The 21,708-nt window shown below is 44.6% G+C and overlaps 1 protein-coding gene across 3 annotated transcripts; it reads right to left on the reverse strand.

Annotated features, from left to right (window-relative positions):
- Positions 1-433: 433 nt before the first annotated feature.
- LOC102246598 (C-C motif chemokine 3) lies at positions 434-18,954 on the reverse strand. 3 transcript variants are annotated; one of them, XM_014534764.1, is made up of 4 exons: positions 2,137-2,308; positions 1,381-1,495; positions 837-937; positions 434-607 (listed from the first exon to the last, which is right to left on the reverse strand). In XM_014534764.1, coding segments are annotated over exons 1-4 (285 nt in total). In that variant the 5' UTR covers positions 2,204-2,308; the 3' UTR covers positions 434-605. The 3 variants fall into 3 exon arrangements, with proteins under 3 accessions (XP_014390250.1, XP_005860281.1, XP_005860280.1); XM_005860219.2 differs by having other exon boundaries at positions 434-937; positions 2,137-2,307; XM_005860218.2 differs by lacking the exons at positions 434-607; positions 837-937; positions 1,381-1,495; positions 2,137-2,308 and adding exons at positions 17,087-17,578; positions 17,987-18,101; positions 18,812-18,954.
- Between the last annotated feature and the right edge of the window lie 2,754 nt (positions 18,955-21,708).

Genomic DNA, 21,708 nt, shown 5'->3' on the forward strand with positions numbered 1-21,708 from the left:
AGAATAACTCCGGGTTCCTGATAAACTCCTGGACTCAGGTATCACTGGGGTTGGCACACACCAGCCAACCTCATTTAGTTTGGAAGCTATGGAGAAGGGCAGGAGGATTAAGAAGGACCTAGTCTTCATTCTTAAGAAAGCTGAATTTATGAAAGTGCATACATATGCGTGCTAGAATGATTTGCTTTGGTGTTCATTTAAATGGTGGATTTCCCTTGTGCATGTAAGTTTGCACTTGTTTTTAATACTTTGCTTCTTTTGCAGTGCATGAGCATCATTTCACATGCATAAAGCCTGGTGTTGTTGGAACAACACTTATTCTTTCCCTTTCCTCCCCTTAGATGCCCCTAATCATCCTATCTCTTTCCTTCCAACCAATGAAAAGGATTTATCAGGGAAATGAAAAAACAAAAGAATAACCAGAAGTCCAATATTTACTGAAGAAAGCAAAAATAATCTTTATTATTCTGACAGTTTTAACAGAGCAAAGGGCTTATACAAACTCAATAAGCATCTGTTGATAGATTTGGTCCAATGCCTACTCAGAGACAGGAGCACAATCATTCACCATCACCCGGATCCTGAGGCAACCACTGTATGCTTGACTGGGAAAGGATTTGGGGATAAGAGGGTGTTATAATGATTTCTCAGCGAAATCATTTTAAAAAAGCATCAAAGGAATACAACGATTTACAATATTTACGTACTTCACTAAATTAAAGAGAGCTTTCAGAATGTGGTTAGTGGAGGGGAAGGACGCAGCGGACAGGGAACTTCTGGGGCTGCAGGGACATTCCCCTAGTCAGCATCCCTGCTGCCCATTGGAGAACTGACTCACTGGACTGCTTGGGGAGTCTCCTCCAGGTTGTTGATGTATTCCTGAACCCAGGCATCGCTGGGATTGGCACAGATACGCCGGCCCCTTTTGGTGAGAAAGCTGTAGAGAAGGCAGAAGTATTATATAGAGGATGAGTAAGGACATGCTTGACCACCTGTGGACCCTTTATCCTCATCCTTGTGGGCAGCTCAGGGCTAGTCCATCCTGTCAAGGAATCATCCCCCAACGCTCAGGGACTTTTGGTCTTCCTCTGAGTGATTTGTGGAAATAACATAAGGCCGCCTCTTTTCTGCTGTCTCTTTCTCTCCTCTCTCCCCTCTGCTTTTGGGCACACCTTCCTGGCTCCCTGAAGGCCCCATTTCACATCAGTAAACAGCCCCAGGGGCCTCTCTCTTTGTCCTGCATGCACAAAAGGCCCCCAGAGGGTGGGGCTTTCCCAGGATGGCTCCTCATCCATCAGCTGGTGCACTTGTGAACCCCTCCCCACTCAGACTCCTGTGTTCTGTGTCACCCCAGGGATGGGCAAGGGGATTGACACTTACACAACACCATTTTGGGGGCACTTGTTGCTGGTTTCAAAGTAGGCAACCACAAATTTGCGGGGGATCTGCCGGGTCACGTAGGCCATGCAGCAGGTGGCTGAGATGTCAGTGCTTTCTGTGGGGAAACAAGGACAACAAGGAGTTGCTCAGGAGTGCCGGCAAGCCTGAGAGGGTCAGGAAGAAATGGAGAGGGACAGCTCAGCGATGAGGCTTGGGGGAAAAGGAAACTGGATATAACTTGGCTTTTTTGTTCGTTTCTCATTCATTTCCTTAGTCTTGTCTTTGGTTTGTCTCTTTATTTTGGTCTCTAATTACTCTATAGGGAACCAGATTCTACTCTCGTTTCCTAAATTTCTTTGGGAGAAATTTCTTTTCTAATCCATTAAATCATAAGATAGCTGAGTGAATGTAGGGACAATTCTTACAACTCTTGGTATTGAATAGCTAAGGTGATTCTAAAACTTACCAGCACCCATAGGATCTAAATAGACCTAGATTCTACCTCATGCTAATAACCCAATAAATGAAACTTTAATGATCGCACCCAAAAAGTAATATAAAATCCTGCCACCCAGATCAATAGACTCCATTTTGAACCCTCTTGAAGAAAACAACAGTGTTATCTTGGAACCCCATTCAAAGTTCTCTTATTTCACATGGGGGTTCTCAGGCCAGAAGACTTGGAAGATGTGGGCTGACTTCTGGGCAGAGAGTGGGGAGCAACTGTTGTTTCAGAAAAGTGGACAACAAACTCACCTTCCTCGTAGGAGTAGAGGACCCTGGTGCAGAGGATGACAAGGACAGTAGCTCCAAGGAACTTCATGATGTGGGGCCGGCAGAGGAGTGTGGGCAGAACTGAGACGGAGCTTTGGAAATGACTGCTGCTGGCCGCCTTCTAGGATCTGCACTATCTCCCCTCCTTTTATAGGCGGCCCTGGGCAATGGGAGCATAGGAATTGGAGGTGCCTAAGCAAGAAGTTTTACGTATTTTGGTATCACGTGGGTTGTACAACCGGGGTTGCCTGAGGTTACTCCAGAAGTTGAGGGTACACACAAGAATGGTTCAATTGCTAATGTGATTGGGATGCTTATGAGGAAGTTGTTTCTCCAGATGGGTGACCAGGAATTGGCACCGCCCAGGGATCACGCTTAGCTGTTTCCTTTTCACATGACAGATCTCTCTGAAGTGCGGAGTCACCGCCTCCTTCCATAGAGCAGTGCTCTGGTGCACTTCCACAGCTGTTCTGTCCATTTAAATGTGACAAGAATAATAATGCCACCGAGTCTCAGGCAGCATAAGCCAAGGGACCCACACTGTAGATGGAAAATACAGAATTGGGAAGCCTGGAGGTACAAGAATGGTAAAAGTAAGAATTAACCTTCCAGTAATGGTCTATTTATCAAACATTCACCACAGACCTACAATGATGTCTAGATATAACACTGGGTGTGGTCAGCAGCCTTAAAAATGTCCATACTCTTTGAACTCATAATCTATTTCTCATAATCTATTTATGGAAATGACCTCACAAATGTGGAGCATATTAGGGACAATGTTGTTTGGTGCAGTTTATCTATGATCAAATAATTGACAGCAAACTACACATTCTACAGTGTTGGAATGATAAAGTTAACCCACTGATGGACCATTACCAGAAAGAGTGACATGACAATACTTGATTTTTAATATTAAGTATTAATAAGCAGGATGCAACATTTTATATGCAATTTTATTTTAAAAATCCTGGGAAGAGAAAAAAAACAAACCAGAAAGAAATAAAGCCCCCTACCTATCACTATCTTCTCCACACCCCGTGTCCCATGGGTTATCTCTCCTCCACAAGCCCTGCTTCTCTCCAGGAAGGAGGAAAAGTACTGACATCACACAACAGTAGGAACACTGTCTATTAGTGTCACTGCAATCAACACATTTATGACAGGTCTGGAGAGAAGTAAGCGAGGCAGTGTGGTATCTGCCCTAACTGCGAGGAAGTGGAAATCAGCCCGAAAAAAGCCAACTCAACTTCTTCCACCCCCTGAGGGGACCAGCAGAAAGTTGATGGAGATGTCACTGCTCAGGGTCTCAGAGTAGGGCATAAAGGGAACCAAGGAAGCTAAGCATTTCTTCTTTACCTTGAATTTTTGTTTTGAGTCTCTGTCCTTGTCTTGCTCCCTCTTCAGGGAATAGAGCTATTGGAACCGTTGTCCCTTGTTCCATCTCTTTGGGGGAACTTCATCTGGTCCAAAGATGGTTCTGAAAATCACTAATAGGGAGGATCTCTTCAGGAGAACGGAGGGGAATCTGCCATTTGGCTCATCGTAGGAACCAGTGGGACCTGGCATTTGCCCTCCTCTGTCTTTCATGTCCAGAGATGAGGATACATAAAAGTCATTGGGAAACAGCCCAGAATATTTTGAAACCTTCTGTGAAGTTCTTTGCTTTTACTTAGGGAATCTCAAGCCATAGGACTTAAATGATATGGTTCAGACATCCCAGAGCGTTGGGACACAACTCTAAAGGGAAACAAGGATGAGGGTCGAGAGAATCCTGTGGTACAGAGGGTGAGACTTGTGAACTGGGCCGTGGTGAGGAGATGTTAACAAGAGCAGCCTTTGAAACCTCAATGATACTGGGCAGGTGGAGGAGTGTGGGCAAAGCCAAGATGGGACTGGACACTTGCCGCTGCCTACATCCATTTCGTGTCCCAACCCATGTCCTGCCTATTTATAGGCAACTCTAGGCCGTGAGGAACAGGAGGCTGGGGATGGTGTCATGTCACGAGGTGCACATGCTGAGGTACCTCGGTCACGTGGAGGTTCCAGGTACACAAGAATAGCTCAGTTGCTCACTTGTTGGGGCAGATTGTGTGGAAATATTTTGGACAGTGAGAGGAGGTCATATGATGTTAGTGTCAGCTGTAAGTTCATGGAGAGATCTACAGATTAGTGATTCCTTCCACAGGGCAGATATGACACTTGTTACAGCTCTTCTGACCATCTAGGGTGACATTTGTGATGATGCCACAGCATCCTGGGCACACAAGTCACACTTAAACCACACTCTGGGTGAAAAAGACCATAACATCACATTGGTTGGTGCTTCGAAGGAAATGATTAACCAGTGAGGGGGAAGCCAGGAGTTGTTATCACCAGGGTACCAAGCTTAGCTGGTTCCTTCTACCATTAACAGATCTATCTATGAACTGTACCATTCCCCCTTCCCTTCCACAGAGCACAGACTTATGTTCTTCACAGGTGTGACATATGTCATGTCACAAAGTCTTAAGTAGCCTGAGCCATGTTTGATCCAGACCCAGATTGGCAGAATAGAATTGGGGAAGCTTGGGGTACAGGCATAACAGGAGTGATAAGGTCAGCTTTTTTTAAAATCACTGTTTCCTTCATCAAACATTCACAAGTCCCTACATTATGTCATCACTGGGTTCAACAGTAGGGAAAGGAAATAAACATGCATCTGATATGGAGCGTCTATATAGATTAGAAGCCTCACATGTCCTTATTTTTTAAAAAATATATTTTATTGATTTTTTACAGAGAGGAAGGGAGAGGGATAGAGAGTTAGAAACATCAATGAGAGAGAAACATCGATCAGCTGCCTCTTGCACACCCCCTACTGGGAATGTGCTCGCAACCAAGGTACATGCTCTTGACCGGAATCAAACCTGGGACCCTTGAATCTGCAGGCCGACGCTCTATCCACTGAGCCAAACCGGTTAGAGCTGTCCTTATTTTTTGACCCAGAGAGTCTATAGCTAGGAAAATATATTAGGGAAATAAGATCATTTGTGGAGAAAGTTTTATGCATATAAACGTTTGCTACAGTTTATTTATAACAATAAAAAATTGGAACTAGTCCAAATGTTCGTGCTACAATAATGCATGATAACATTAATACACTAGGATGATGATTGAATAAATTAGGCAGCTTTTAAAAATACTGGAATGAGTTGGAAAAGTCTCATAATATCAAGTATAAATAAGAAAAATACAAAATTTTCTCTATATTGTGACTACAATAATGCCTCTCTTTCAACTCACAGTAAAAAGAGAGAGAGGAAGGGAGAGAGAGAAACATCTATTGGTTGCCTCCTGTACATGCCCTAACCAGGGATTGAACCCTGCAACCTGGATATGTGCCCTGACCAGGAATTGAACCAGCAACCTTTTGGTGTACTGGATGACACTCCAACCAACTGAGCCACTTGGCCAGGGCTGGGAGAATGTTCTTACTAGTCATATCTGAGGTGAGGCTTGGGGGCTAGAGTGGCCAGAGTTAGCAAATAAAAACAGAGTATGAATAATTTTTTTAGTAAAAGTATGTCCCATGCAATATTTGGGACATACTTATACAAAAATTATTTGTTGTGTATCTGAAATTCAAATTTAACTGGGAATCCTGTATTTTATTGGCGGTGAATACCCCTTATAAAGTCTATTTCCTGTGGGAAATGGAGTTCACTTTAGAATCATTGGGGGGAGATTTAAAAAATTCCCAATACCAGGACCTCACTCAAAAGTTACCACTTTAATTGGAGTTAGGTGGGGTGGGGCATCAGTGATTTAAAAACTCCTGAGGTGATGTTAATGCACAGAACCACTGTTGGGGTGCAGTCGTAGGCTGTTGGGGGCCAGCCTTGGTGTTTCAGAGGCAATACAACTTCCTTTCAGCTTTTCAAGGCTTCTGGTCTGTTTTTGGTCAATTCTACTGGATGGTTAATTAGAATCCAAAAATCTGTCAGCCGGGGTCACTCCTAGGACTGGGTTTCAGAGAGCCTCTCAAGCTCACCTCTGGCAGCTCTAGTCACCCCTTTCACTGCCACATCCTTCTCATTTCACTGACTTCTGCTTCCACACTGCCCTCTGCTGATGAAACAGTGCCACAGCATGGAGGTCACCACAATTCGCTCCCTGCCTCTCTGCCTGCATCCCAACTATGCCTTCACAAAGAACGCGATTGTTCATCTTGTTCACAAGGTAAATACTTAAAAGAAGAGGGGAAGGATCAGGCTGTTTATGGACCCCTTCCTAGTCTCCCATCTTCTCATTTCTGCTTATACAAACATTAGCTTGGAGTGGAGAATTCTGCTTTTCCAGATCACTGATTCTCAACCAGCTGGGTTTGCAGGCAGTGAGTAGAAAGGGACTCTTAGAAACTTTTTTCCTTCTCTGCTAACAGAGAAGCCAACTTCAAAGTCAGCTAATCTCTTTCTTAACAGGCTTTACTGATTTATGCAAGAAGTAACTAGTCTCCAACATCTTGAATTTCCCTTTTTGATGCAACCGTGGCTGGCAGCTGGCCTTGGTAAGAATCTATAACAGGCCATGGGGTGGGGGGTAACCAGCTGCTGTGCTAGCTAAGGGTGTCCTCACTGACTTCGACCTCACCTCCTGCCCCAGCCAAGTGCATTTTTCAGGCTCTGTATCAGTTAGGGTGGTTTGAGTTTTCGTATTAGAAAAGCTGACTCAATGTGGCGTAAACAATAAAGGGAACTCTTTGCTCACATACCGGAAACTTCAAGAAGTAGCATTAGCTTCAGGCAGGGCTTGATCGGTGAGCCTTAAGTATCACTATAACCCGTGATTCTTTCTGAATCTCTGATCTCCCTTCAATTGGTCCTTCAACCTATGACATCCAACTGTGAAGTGAATCACTTGGCTTTACAAATTACCCTCTCGAGACCCCTCAGTGGGTTTCTACAGGAGAAGTCATGACCTGCCCTCCACAAAGAAGGAACCCACTAGGCTGGCCACTGTCTCTTTTGGTTTTTTGTATCTATTATCTAGCTGGCGTGAACTTGTTGATTTGTTGTATTCCCACCACAGGGAGTGAGTTTCCCATTGGTCAGGTGACCCCATGGAAGGTAGCTGGGCTTGGGCCTTCTTCCCAATGGCACTGCACATGGATTGGGGAATCATATATTCCTCCTTGCTTAGGGAAAACCTAGTTTATATCAGTTGTGGCAGCCTAATTACTAATAGTATCCCCTTTGCCTCTCAGAATGGGCTCATCCTACCAATAGACGGCTGTTTGGAGGGACTCTGCCAGAAGGAGCTGGTGGGATGGTCTCAGGGCTGATGTCCAGAGGCCCCTGGCTGTGTGGGCAAAGGTGCTGAATCCAGTCTGCACTTGACTTGTAAACTCTTGCACCTGGCACAGGGCTGGGTGCTCCAAGAAGATGTCTTTTCTTAAAGTGCTCAGGCTAACAAATATGTAATAATATAGATATTGGTATGATTGTTGATATACATATTTTATATACATAGTTTCACATGAATATTATCTTTATGTACTTCATCCCGTTCTGTGGTTTCATATTTATTATGTGGCTATACTATGTTTTAAACTGTTCCTATTTTGATGAATTTGTTTCTCTTTCATTGCTTTTACAAGCAGGGCTACAAAGAATATCTGTGTGCCTATACCTGTGTGTCTTTAGGTAGAATTTCTTGAAATACATTCCTAGAAATAAGGTAGCTAGATTGAAAAGTATGTAAATTATTAAATTTGCTAAGAAACTGTCTTTGCCCAGCTGGTATGTGTGTGGCTCAGTGGTTGACCGTAAACCTATGAACTAGGAAGTCACGGTTTGATTTCTGGTCAGGGGACTCTCTGAGTCAACCTTTCCCCTCTATCAACTGGGGCTAGTGATAGTACTTAGCTCTTGGTGCAGTTGTTAGGATTTAAAGGACAATGCATAATTCTTAAGGAAGCTTGATTTATATGGAAAATAAACTTAAATAGATGACTATATATCAAGAATGTATTTTCCTAGAAAGGAACATATTTACCTATTACATTATACACTAGGTACATAATAGTCTATAAAATAATCATTGTTTTGAAAAATAATGTTTTATTTTTAACTTTTGGGAATATACAGGTATTATTGTCATTTCCTTTCTGCTCACTTCCCCTTTTCAGATTTTACTAATCTTTGCCCCCCATCATTTTTTTCCCACCCAAAGATCCTGACTTTGTCACAAAACAAATCCAGTAAAATTACTATTGATGATTCTATAACATATTCTGATAAAATAAAACAATTAAGAATGTTTTTGTTTTTTTAAAATCCCATTATTTCACACAATTGAATACAGAAGTGGTCATTAACATTCTATAAATAATTGTTGGTTGATGGTTTTGGAACAATTTCCCCTAGAAGAACAAGCTAAATATAACCACTCACCTACACACTGAGTATGTGTCAACCACTGTGTGACCGAGGGCCTGAGGAGGGCAGGCAGGGACACATGGAAATACATGACAAAATATAAATAGTCTAAAATAAATTAAAACTTACATTAAGAGTGTGGTTGCTTGGCAACCAGCCCATAGGAGAGGTAGCTTTGGGAGTTGAAGGAACATTTCTTGGGCTTGGGCCCCTGCTCCCTAACCTGCCCTCAAATGTAACTGGTTTCTTGTTGATCCTAGGTCACTCGGGGATTCAGCTCCAAGGTCAGTGATGTACTTGACACCAGGACCTAGTGGGTTGGCACAGACCTGCTGGCCTCTTTGGTTTGGAAGCTCTGAAGAGGGATAGAATTACAAAAATTGAGGAACCATTGCCGTAACCGGTTTTGGCTCAGTGGATAGAGCAGGGGTGGGCAAACTTTTTGACTCGAGGGCCCCAATGGGTTCTTAAACTGGACCGGAGGGCCGGAACAAAAGCATGGATGGAGTGTTTGTGTGAACTAATAGAAATTCAAAGTAAACATCATTACATAAAGAGCAAGAGAACCCTCTGCTCTTTCGGCTCCACGGGCCGGATAGAACAGCCGAACGGGCCGGATCCGGCCCGCGGGCCGTAGTTTTCCCACGGCTGGGATAGAGCGTCGGCCTGCGGACTGAAGGGTCCCAGGTTTGATTCCGGTCAAGGGCATGTGCCTTGGTTGCGGGCACATCCCCAGTAGTGGTTGTGCAGGAGGCGGCTGATGGATGTTTCTCTCTCATCCATGTTTCTAACTCTCTATCCCCTTCTCTTCCTCTCTGTAAAAAATCAATAAAATATATTAAAAAAAATTAAAATAAATTGAGGAATCAGCAGGGGAATTCTGGTCCCACATTGCCCCCTCCCCACCCTGTACCCCTCCACCTAGGGAAGCACAGGATCAGCCCGCTTTCTCAGGACCAATTCTCCAAGCTCAGATCCCTAGCCTTTTCCTCAATGATTTAGAGGGTCTCTACAGGCAGCCTCCCCCTTTTATCATTTCCTCCCCAATTTCTTCTGTCTAGGGCAGCTCCTCCCTGGCTCCCAGGCTGCTCCCTACACACAAGTCCTGCTGGCTTCATCCTATACACTGAGTGGCCAGATTATTATGACCACCACATCAGTACTTCATTGACACTTCCAAAAATACTGAATATTGAAAACTTCCTAAGCAAATACTCTCAAGGTTTTATTATTATTATTTGCATAACTAATTCACTTCATTGTACTGATGGGGTGGTCATAATAATCTGGCCACTCAGTGTATACACATTTCAATGGGACCAAAAGTGTAAGCCCTGCTGGCCACCAGGCCAGGCAATGTGAAGGTGTGCCCTGGGTAATGGTCGATGTAGCGAGGCAGAGGGAGAGGGCAAAGATAGTGTCCCCTGGCTTATGTTCCTTGCGAGCACCTGTAGCCCCCAGATGTGTGCCAAACCTGAAGCCTGCCCCTCAGGCCAAAGCACCAGGGCAGGCAAACAGGCCCCTTTCACAGAGAGATGCGGTATGTTCTGTCTGCTGCTTGTACGGTGCGGTAGCCCCTTGTTGCCATCTCTCTGATGGTTACGGTTCCCTGAGACTCAGGAACTCAAGTCCCCACCCTCCCCCAGCCACTCGAGCCAGTAATCAGGGGGCACCCCTGGGTGGCAGCCGCAAAGACCAGGGCACCAGACCAGTGTAAAGTGGCCCTCTGGGAGATGCTGTGGAGCGTGGCAGAGGGAGAGTGCAAAGATGGTGCTCGCCGGTGGAGGGTAAAGATGGCACCTGCTGAGAGGGAAATATGTTTAGGGTAAAAAAAGGAAGAAAAAAAACAAAGAAAAAAACAAACGGTGCCTGCCAGCTGCAGTGAGGCAGAGGGAGAGCGTGACCATGGCTCCCCAGTGCCTCTGTCCCCGGAGTTTCCCAGCAGGCCTGGCCCCGAGGCCAAGGCTCTGAGATCAGCAGGTGAATCTCTCTGATGGAAAATCGGTGCTTCCAGAGGCTGCTTCTGCGCTGGGCTGGACACAGCCCGTAGTTGTCAAAGCCAGATGTTTGGGGAGCTTGTCTCTCAGGTGCCTGATGTGGGGCACCCACCCTTCTCTCCCCAGGGAGAAGCTCCGGGTTTGCGATTCCCTCGTGATTATTGATTATGGAACTGTGTCTCAGCCTCTCCTAACCACCGCAGTGTGGCTTTTTCATGTTTGCAGATGCAAAGCACCTGCTCGGCTAGTTTCCAGGGTTGTTTTTTTTGTTGGGTTTTTTTTTTTTGCGGAAATTGTTCCACATGCAGCTGTAGATCCGGTGTGTCCGTGGGAGGAGGTAAATTCAAGGCTCTTTTTATGTCGCCATCTTGGACTGCCTCCTCTCTCTCTCATGTTTGCTCTAACCTTAGCTTTGGTTTCCATCTTTCCCTGCAGGGAAGGCTGATAAATGAAGAGTCTGCCTCTTGTTCTAGTTCTATCTGGGAAACTTAATCTGGTCTGGGAAGAGATTTTTCCTGCAAGAGACTATCTCTGTAAATCACCTACGAAGTGCCAGTGAGGTGAGTTTATTACTGAGCTGATCCCTGGGAAGCAGGTGAAGCTGGATTCTGCTTCTTGTTGAAAACCCACTCAATTTAACCATTCCCCAAGTAAGGCACACCCCTACCCTGCCTTCCAGGTGTTTAGAACGGAAAGCTAAAACTCCTTTGGAAAGAAAAGCTTCCTGAATGATAGCCCAGGGAATTTTGATTTCACTTGGGTGCCTCTATCCATAGGACTTTGATGACATGGTCTGACCCGAGCCAGAAAGTGGGGGACAACAGCAATGGCAGCAGGAGGACACTAGTCAGAGGAGGCCTGGGAACAGAGGGCCATGGTGAGGAGGACAGTGAAGGCCCACGACTCGCTGATGCCAGCTTCCTTCTAGGGTCCACGCTGTGTCCTCTGGACCCCAGGGAGATGGAAACTGGGGGTGTGGAGAAAGGAAGTTTTTAAGTGTAGTGGTGCCTGTTGACTTGTACATGCAAGAGGGGTCTTGGGTAACCACAGGGCTCAGTGTATTTGCAATAATAGTTCCAAGTACTCACTTGTCTGGGGCTGTTTAATGGGGAAGTGGTTTCCACAGCAAGAGGAGGTGAGAAGTTGATGTCACCCTGGGACAACACTTAACTGGTTTCTTCTCACTAGAGCTCTCTAGTCATAGTTTCCCTCAGCAGAGCAGAAACTTCTCTGTTATTCCACAGCTGTTCGAACCGAATACATGTGACATGTGCAGTGATGCCATGAGTCCTGAGCAGCACAACCCAACTGAAACCACATCCAGGGACAGAGCTGTGTTAGCAAGGCCTGGGCTTCAGGAGTCAGGAGTGCAGGCAGCCTTTCAGACACCTGCTCATAAGAGAGATCCAACAAGGGCCCCGATATACACAAAGTAAAGGGCCCGAAGACGTGTTAGATGTGGGTGCTCATGTGCATTAGGAAACTTAAGATAATCTAAGCCTTTGACCAAGATAATCCATGTTTAGGACTCTATTTCCTAATTAAGTAACTTCAAATATGGGAGAAAGGTTTATGCATAAGAATATTTGGTCCCCAGCACATTGATAGCAATTTAAAATTAGACCCAGTTTAAATCATCTACAACATGGAAATGGTGAAGAAAATGATAGCATCTTGACTTGGTTGACTATTAGGGAGCCTTTACACACAATGTAATGACATGGGAAGTGTTTATGTTATAAGTTAAAAAAAAATCCAAGATGCAAATTGGCTTATTTTATTTTTGTTTATTTATTTATTTGCATATTTTTAGGTGTTGCTGATACAGTATTTTTAAATTATTTATTTTTAATTGAATTTACTGGAGTGACATTGGTTAATAAAATTATATAGGTTTCAGGTGTATAATTCTATAACATATCATTTATATATTGTGTTGTATGTATACCACCCAAAGTCATGTCTCCTTCCATCACCATTTATGCCCCCCTTACTCTCTTCTATGTCCCCCACCCACCCTTTCCCTCTGGTAACCACCATACTTTTTTCCGTATCTATGAATTAATTTTTGCTTAATACCTTCACCTTTTTCACCTGCCCTGCCACTCCCTCCCCTCTAACAGCTGTCAGTCTGTTCTCTGTGTCTATGAGTGTGTTTCTTTTAATGAGGACCCACCCAGTGTCTGGGGATGTGGTCAACTCCATATAATATTTTTTTGTGGATGCTGGTCCCAGGAAAGAAGGAGAATAGAAATAGCAAGTGGAAGGTGTCCTCTCTCACCTACCCCTTTGGCCAACTAATATTAAAGGACTTCCCACGCTTCCTCAATATGGGCAAACTCAGTAATGATGACTCATTATTCCGAGAGTTCTTCCATTTCCCCTGTCCCTGGCCTTCTGCTTGTGTGGAGTGGTTAGTGGTGCTGTGGCAGGGCCAGTCCTACCCTCATTGGTATGTCCTGGAGCTGACATGTAGTTTCATTTTCTGGTGGTTACTCTGGAACCACGAAGAGTGTGATGTCCCAGCCTCAGATTTGGGCAGTAGTCATTTGTAAGACAATAGGAAACACACAAGTCAGCATCTTCTTAAAAATCAAGAGGGGGGAGACTAAGAGCTTCCCAACTAGAGAGCAGAGGAGAAGAAATGTTCATCACATACACAGTGTTAGTGTCCTTCATGCATCAAGCAGGAAAAGCTACAGGAAAGGACCAGCAAATACATTTTAATGGAGATAGGTTTTTCCTGACCAGCATCTATTCTACATCCTTCCTGATGCCAGAAACCCATAGTCCTTTGAGAAGCCACTCTTCCCCATCATCCTCAGACTTTAAGTTTGTATGAAATTCATCCAACCCACTATCCAGGAATGTGCCTTGATTCGCTTAAGTTAATTAAGCGGTTCTCAACCTGTGGGTCTCGAACAATGAAAATACATCCTGCATATCAGATATTTACATTACAATTCATAACAGTAGCAAAATTACAGTTATGAAGTAGCAACGAAAATGATTTTATGGTTGGGGGTCACCACAACATGAGACACATAACAGGGGAAAAAACACACAAAACAACAGAGTCCCACTGTGGCCCTAACTCCCCCTCCCGCCCTCTTGTAGGAAATATTTGTCTTACCTTCTTGTGAAGGTACATAAATATTTGTGCTGGGCCCTACCCGGTTTGGCTCAGAGGTTAGAGCATTGGCTGAAGGGTCCCAGGTTCTATTCCAGTCAAGGGCACGTACCTTAGTTGCAGGCTTGATCCCAGGCCCTAGCTGGGGCCTGTGCGGGAGGCAACCAATTGATGTATCTCTCTCATATGGATGCTTCTCCCCCTCCCTTCCACTCTCACTCTAAAATCAATGGAAAAAATATCCTCGGGTGAGGATTATCACTTCTTCACATTGCCCCACCTGTGCAGGGGCCAAGATGGAAGCAGAGGTCTCTCACCAGAGGCCTGGGAGGTAGGAATGTAGGGGTGACTGTAGTATTGAGGCCTATGCTAGGAAGCACACATTCCCGACCCCAGTTAAAATACAAGATGTATAACTGGACAAGCTCTTTGTTTCTGGTTGTTTAGCCCGTAGAATTGACAGAAAGAAAAACCAGAAACCTGCTATTATTAGAAGGGTGTTGCATTGCCAAAGAAACCACAAGACCAGCCCAAAATGGCCATTGATTGCTCAACACCCCGGGCAAACCCCAGGCTCCTACCTCACACGGACAGGAGGTGGGCAGCCCCCAGAGAAGGGCTCTTCCCCAGCACATGCATGTGTCCATGGTGGGCATTCCCCAGGGAGGTCAACCAGGAGGCTGACCAAGGATCTCAGTCACATCTCAGACTCTGAAAGCCTCTATATCCTGCTTAACAATGCAATCCCCATTCTCCCTTTTTCCTCATAGGGATCTTTGTTCTATTACTCTGTTCACAACACTTGTATTTAAGGGATGTTGAGCTGGTTACGCTTCTCGTTTGGCTTTGGGTTGCTGGACCTTGCGGAACAGTTTAGTGTAATTGAGCAGGTTTTGTTCGTCCCACGGTGCTGGAAGTCAACAAGAAATGGGGACACCTTCACTGTTTCTTTGGAGACCAAGGCTGTTCCTCCCATTTTCCTGATAGTGCCTTCACACTTACCACAGGCGTGGATGGTGATGGTGTTAGGGGAACGGGGCCCTCATAATGGGAGGGGATTGTAAAATGTTGCCTGGGAGGACCCTCTGTGTGTATGTGTATGATGTGAAAGTCTTGGCCAAAAGGACTCCTTCATTGCATTGTCCTTATTATCTAAAAGCCATTGTGGCATACAAACTGTTATGACTAGCCAAACTCTGTCTTCTCTGTGTCAGCTCAGACTCCCAACCAGAAAATGGTTCCGATGGATAGAATATCACCCATCAAAGAGTGGGGTAAGATGAGACCAGAGGGGTAAGCAATTCATGCTCACTGAAAAGTAAATAAAACTATTAAAAAAGTGCAGAAAATAAAAAGGAAAAGTACCCATTCCTAAAAATATGTTATTCCCATTTCCTCTAAGAAATCAGTTAGCTAATGGAAATGTATCTTTCCAAATATTTGCCTTTGCAAATATATATGTAGATATGGCTTTAAAAATAAAAATAATAGCATTTTATACATACACTTTTATAGCATATATGTAGAGTGTGTACACAAATATTAGATGTAAATATATATACCTTTTGTACATACTATTATGGACACTTGCCATAGGTATAAATGTGTGTTATCCTTCTTACTGACTGCAAAATATTCCATTGGTGGACATCTCAATCCTCTACTGCCTTAATCCTTCACTGATGGATGTTTCCATTTGCTTGCTATTTATAAACCATACTGCAAAGAATTTCCTTGTGCCTATATACAAAATAGATTCCTAGAGATGGAATCAGGGCCAATGATAACTAGTATGTGCATTTTAATGTTTGCTTACTGGGAGTGTTTAATTGTACTCTAAAGAGTTTGACCAGCCCTAACTGGTTTGGCTCAGTGGATAGAGCGTTGGCCTGCGGACTGAAAGATCCCAGGTTCGATTCTGGTCAAGGGCATGTACCTTGGTTGTGGGCACATCCCCAGTAGGAGGTGTGCAGGAAACAGCCGATAGATGTTTCTCTCTCATTGATGTTTCTAACTCTCTATCCCTCTCTCTTCCTCTCTGTAAAAAATCAATAAAATATATATTTTCTTAAAAAAGAGTTTGACCACTACAATTCTAAACTCATTTGGGTATTAAAATTAGATGATTTTAAACCAAATGAAATAATCATGGCTCATAAAAATTAATACATGTTTGTTTTCCCACAACTCTTTTGGATTTCTCCTTCTTTGGCAAAAAGGACCCTAGCTAGTGTACATTTCTTATAGTTATAACTATAACTCAGGCAATCCATCTATTAAATAACTCAGCTTTCTCAGTTAACATAGAAACAGAATCCTGCTCCACATGTAGACTCGCTAGCTTTCCCTTTAACATTAGCCATTCATTTTGTGGAGCATGGGTTCAAAGAAAAGAAGGTACAATATACCTGTTACCATATGCAGGTATGCACCGCATTTGGAAGAGTGGTAGATCCTGTTTGACTATTTCCGTGATTCTCAGCTATTAACATGCATGAGGAAAGCCTGATAAGCTTGCTAGAAATACACATTTTTAGGTCCATCTAAAAATTCTGATATGAGTGGTTTAAATGATCATTGTTCATGAAACAGAGTGTGGGATCTTGGAGGGAAGGTGGGGAGGGTAGATGCGTGGGAGGTAATCAACCAAAGGCCTTGTATGCAAAGATGCATAACCCTTGGACACAGTCAATAGGGTGGAGAAGGCCTGGGCAGGCGGCAGGGGTGGGCTGGAGGGGACCAATGGGGGAAAAAGGAAACATACGTAATACTTTCAACAATAAAGATTAAAAAACCACAATCATTGCTTGTGATTGAATATAGGTGGATTGCATTTGGGAAATAACTTGGCTACTGGTTAAGAACATAGTTTGTAGTTATAACAAAGTCTAGTTCGGGAATCAGTTGTACCATTTGCTGTGTGGTCTTGGCCAAGTTGCTTAACTTCTCTGAGCCCTAGCCCCAGTTTACTCTTCTGTCAGTAGGCTATATTATCTCACTGTGAAGATTGAATAGACACTGCAATGAAAGTACTGAGCCTAGAGTAAGTCTCAAATATGTTAGTAATTGCTATTAAGAAAGTTTGATTTATCATAACTACGTACCATGAATACCCTTCTTAATGGTATCCATTCGAGTGTGAATTCTCCTAGCGCATGTACAGTATGAATTGATTTATAAAATATTCATAATTTCAATGTTCCGGAAACGTGGCTTCAGTGTCAAGTAGAGTGTCTCTGTGGTAGCCCCCTTCCATCTCTCCCAATTTCCCTCTATTTCGCATCTTTCTATTCTTTGCCTATTATTCCTTTCAACCAGTGGTTCTGATTTGCCAGATAAACAAAACCAAACAGTACCAGTTTACTTTTTTAAAAGAGCATCTTTATTATTTCTCCATGCTGAACACAGCACTGAGCAGAAACGTTTAATACATGTATGTCAGTCTGGTGGCTTTGGCGCCACCTCTGCCCAGAACAAACTGATGACAGTTGCTCGTTACCAATCACAGTGCAAGGGAAGGGGGGGGGAGGGTGGTGAAGAAAGTATCCCGAGATCTCTTGGAGCAAATAGTCCCAAGCACAGCATGATGTTCAAAATAAATTACAAAAATTAAATAGTATAAATAAGCTGAAATTTAAGTTAGGAAGAGTCCCAGAGTGTGGGTGTTGGCAACAACCAGCCCACAGGAGAGGTAGTTGTGGAGGTGACAGGGGTGTTTCCAAGGCTCAGGCCCCTGCCTCCTGTTGGTCCACTGAGGTCACTGGGTTCCTCAAAGCTGCCAGGCCACTCAGGCGTTCAGCTCCAGGTCGGCGACGTATTCCTGGACCCAGTCCTCATTGGGGTTGGCACAGACTTGCCGGCCTCTTCTGGTTTGGAAGCTGTGGAGAGGAATGGAAGGGTTACACACTGGGGAGTCCAGCAGGGGAACCCTGGCCCCGCCGTGGCCCTCCACCCCACTCTGTGCTGGGCAGCTCAGGGCCTCCTTGCTCTCTCAGGGACCCTCCACCTATCTCAATCCAGAGAGCTCTTCCCACTGACTCAGGGAGCCCCTCAGAGGATCCTGCTGCAGCCCCCTCTTCCCCTCCCTTCCCTCTGGGCTGGGCCAGCCCCTGCCCTGACTCTGCAAGCCCCTGGCCAGGCCAGGCCACATCTCAGCGACCTGGGTCCTGCATAGTTGATAGGATCTCCTGGAGGACAGGGCCCTTCTGTGCCCCTGGGCACTGCACTCCCCCCCCCCCCCAATCCTCTCTGTCTCCCCAGGGATGGGCAGGAAGACTGGCACTTACATGACACCAGGCTTGGAACACTGGCTGCTGGTCTCAAAATAGTCGACGATGTATGTACGTGGAATCTGCCGAGGCGCATAGGTGAAGCAGCAGGCGGTCGGGGTGTCAGCACCAACTGTAGAGGAAGGGACAGAATGAGCCTGAGCCACAGTTCAGGAGCAAAGGCAAGATCTGAGAGCTAATCCCTGAGAGGGTGAGGAAGACAGCCTTGCTCAGGGCGTGGGCTGGGAGACAAGGTCACTAGAAGGCTCTGGGCATTTTTGTTTAGAAGAATCCCTGTCTCTGTCCTTGCTTCTGAAAGTATCCTCGTTCTCTTTGAGTCTTCATTGTGGGTACTGTCTTTCTTTTTGTGATCCAGACATCCAAGCAGACTGTTCTGTAATCTCATCTCCCTTCAGGCAATCCTGTCTGATTCAAGAAGCCATACCCCAGCAAGAGAGAAACCTTGGACATATCTCCTATGACATCCAAGGAAAGAGCTCTTGGGGGACCTAGAATGGGTTAGCTGCAGAATACCACCACCGGGCAGTAACAAGACTTGGATTCTGTCTCTGGTGAACTCACTTGCTTAGGTCTCTACTTTGCCATCTGTAAAATGGGACTATTGCTCCCCTACCCGACCCTGGCTCTCAGATATGGGGACAAGGCTAGTTAACACCCTTTGAATGAAAATACAAGTCTTGCAGAAAAAAAGCAACGATGCTTTATGGTCCTTTAAGAAGTTCTCTGTTTTCTCTCAGAGGCTCTCAAGACCACAAAAAAAGATGGTTGTGGTCTGACCGTGGCCAGAGAGCAGGGATACCCATTGCAGTAGCTCAGACTCACCTGGTGCAGACAAGACCTGGCTGCAGAGGGCCATGGTGCAGAGGAGGACGGCCAGGGCAGCCCCGGAGACCTTCATGATGCTGAGCAGATGGACGGTGAGCTCGCTTGTCAGGAGAGCAGAGATGGGAGCAGGCACTCGCTGCTGGCTGCGTCCTTCTGCTTTGCGAAGCCATCTCCCCTGCTCTTTATAGGCAGCCCTGTGGATGAGGAAATGGAATCCCGGGGTGAGGTGGGAAATTTTTAAGCATAGGCTGAGTGTTGCACAACTCAGGGTCCTGGGTGACCACAGGGGTACAGGATATCCAAGAATAGCTTCTCTGAGCTGTAAGTCTGAGCCCACAACTTGTGACTTGTTCTGGTTTCTTGTGAGGAAATGGTTTCCCCCAAGAGCAAGAGGAGAGAAGAGTGTCTTGACTCCGGGCTATTCTTAGCTGGTCCCTTTCCATAGAACCTATACATGAACTCTCCAGCCCCGTCCAACCCACAGGGCTGAAACGTTTGTGCTTCCCCAGCTGCTCTAACCACTCAGATGGGGTAGATGTGATGATGTTGTGGAGGGTGGCACAGCCTCGCTTGGATGTAAGAAACGGAAGTAAGGAGTCCCTGCTAGAGGACTAGGAAGGATGAGGTCATGGTTCTGTCATTTGTCCACTCATCTAACGGTCATTGAATGACTAGGGTCACTGGGTTAAATACTAGTTGAGGATCATAAAGAAACATTAGATGTGGGTGTTAATATGTCAGGAGCCTAAAAATATTTATACCTGGTAACTTGAAGAACACATTTCTTGGAAAGAGTTCTAAAGAAACCAACCCAAATAAGAAAGCATCTTCCAACATGAACATATATCGGACCCAGCATCATTTATAGCTCCAAAATAAGGAGACCCAAATGTTCCTCTATCAGAAATGATAAAGTAAAATATGGTATATCCACTGGCTTGCTTATTATTAAGCCCTTAATCTGAATGGAGTGTAGTAGAATAATATCAGTTACAAAAATGTAAGATGAACACTGGCTGGTTTGGCTCAGTGGAAAGAGCATCAGCCTATGGACTAAAGGGTCCTGGGTTCAATTCCAGTCAAAGGCACATGCCCGGGTTGCAGGCTCGGTCCCCAGTGTGGAGCATGCAAGAGGCAGCCGATCAATGATTCTCTGTCATCATTGATGTTTCTGTCTCTTTCTCCCCCTTCCTTCCTCGCTGAAATAAATAAAAATATATTAAAAAATGTAAGATGGGGAGAAATGTAAGATGAAAAATTATACAAATTGTACAAGATGAAGAATTATACAAATATATACACACATATGACAAATATTATAACCATATACATATGCTAGGCAAGAAAAAATAAAAAGCATTGGAAATAAATGCCCCAATGCTGCAATAGTACTTATATATATGTGTGAAAGATCTATGGATGGCTATTTTTCTGATTTTTCTCTATTTCTGCAGTTTCCTCATTTTTAAAAATTTATATTTATTGATTTCAGAGAGGAAGGGAGAGGGAGAGAGAGATAAAAACAATGATGAAAGAGAATCATTGATCGGCTGCCTCCTGCAGGCCCCACACTTGGGGACTCAGCCCACAATCCAGGCATGTGCCCTGGCTGGGAATTGAACCGTGATCTTCTGGCTCATAGATCAACACACAACCACTGAGCCACGCCAGCTGGGTATTTTCTCAATTTTTTAACGTGAACATGTTTGACCTTCCTAGTCGGTTCACCAATTTACAAACACATTTTGTTTTAAAACATTTACAGCAACCCTGGTTGGAAAGTAGGTTGTTGTCGATTATTTAATTTTAATTTGAGAGAAATATACCAAGTTTCTGTCCAAGGGCCTTTGCTAAAATGAAGTCTTGATTTCCATGTCTCTGAACTATTTTAAGGAACCTGTATAATATTTACATAAATAATGCCAAATTCAAAGCAGTTTTCTGTTTTTATTCTTTTTGATTCATAATGTCAGTGGTGTGAAAGGGTCTACTTTCTCAGTCAGGTCTGTATGGTTTTTCCTTCTCCATTCTTTATTATTTTATTGTTACATAATGAATAGGCGTAAGTGACATTTTATAATGAGAAACAGATTTAGTTCTTCTTAATGACCTTTGTCCTCTAGATGCCCCTGGTCTACTAGGAGGGGCGGAATATATATAAACAGGTAACCACAGCACTTAGAAGAAAGTGCTAAGATTCCTCGGGGGAAATAAAGGAGGAGGAGGAGGAGGAAGCAATGACCTCCCTTGGGAGGGTTGAGGAAGGCTTCTTGAAAGGGATGGGATTTTGGTTGGGTCTTGAAAGCTGCCCAGGATTTGAACATCCATGGATGGGATGTGCAGGGGTCCAGCTGATGCAGTCACAGGTGTAAAATTGCTGGCTCAGCAGGAGAGAGCTGTCAGTGTCGCTGCACACTGGTGGAGCAAATATGGACGATGGAGCTAAATTGGGGCCATATCCGAGGGTGTAGAATTCCCCCCAAAGGGGCTAGAACAATGGAGGAAACAAACATAAGCAAAGTGAGACCGCACCTTAGGAATTCTGTCCTTCCTGTGTCTGTCGAGTTCCTTCTCTGAAACAAGTGGGCTATGTTTCTGTCCCATCCCTGTGATTGCTAATGCTGGTCTTGAGGGAGGTGAAGCAAAGACAAGGTCAGGACAATGGCCGGTTTCACTGAGGCTTTAGCATCCAGGTGTCATCCCTTGTTACTGTCAGTTCCGGAAAATTGAGTCTATCACTTGTTTCATTGGAAATTCTAGATCACAGACAATGCCTCCTCCTCACCCACATCCTCTGCCCAGTCGATATCCTGAATTGTGTTCCCTCCTTTACTTCTTGGGGGAAACCCCCTTCATACTTGTGATTCAGTATATGAGAGCTAGTTTCTATGAGT

Source organism: Myotis brandtii, unplaced genomic scaffold, assembly GCF_000412655.1.
Source record: "Myotis brandtii unplaced genomic scaffold, ASM41265v1 scaffold1327, whole genome shotgun sequence".
Lineage (NCBI taxonomy): Eukaryota > Metazoa > Chordata > Mammalia > Chiroptera > Vespertilionidae > Myotis > Myotis brandtii.

What these genes read in the sequence shown, in the direction of transcription:
- LOC102246598 (XM_014534764.1), bottom strand. Translation starts at nt 2,203, where the DNA reads ATGAAGTTCCTTGGAGCTACTGTCCTTGTCATCCTCTGCACCAGGGTC. An exon ending in CCTCTACTCCTACGAGGAAG is followed by an intron (nt 1,496 to 2,136) that starts GTGAGTTTGTTG and finishes GTTTCCCCACAG; the next exon opens with AAAGCACTGACATCTCAGCC. An exon ending in TGCCCCCAAAATGGTGTTGT is followed by an intron (nt 938 to 1,380) that starts GTAAGTGTCAAT and finishes CCTTCTCTACAG; the next exon opens with CTTTCTCACCAAAAGGGGCC.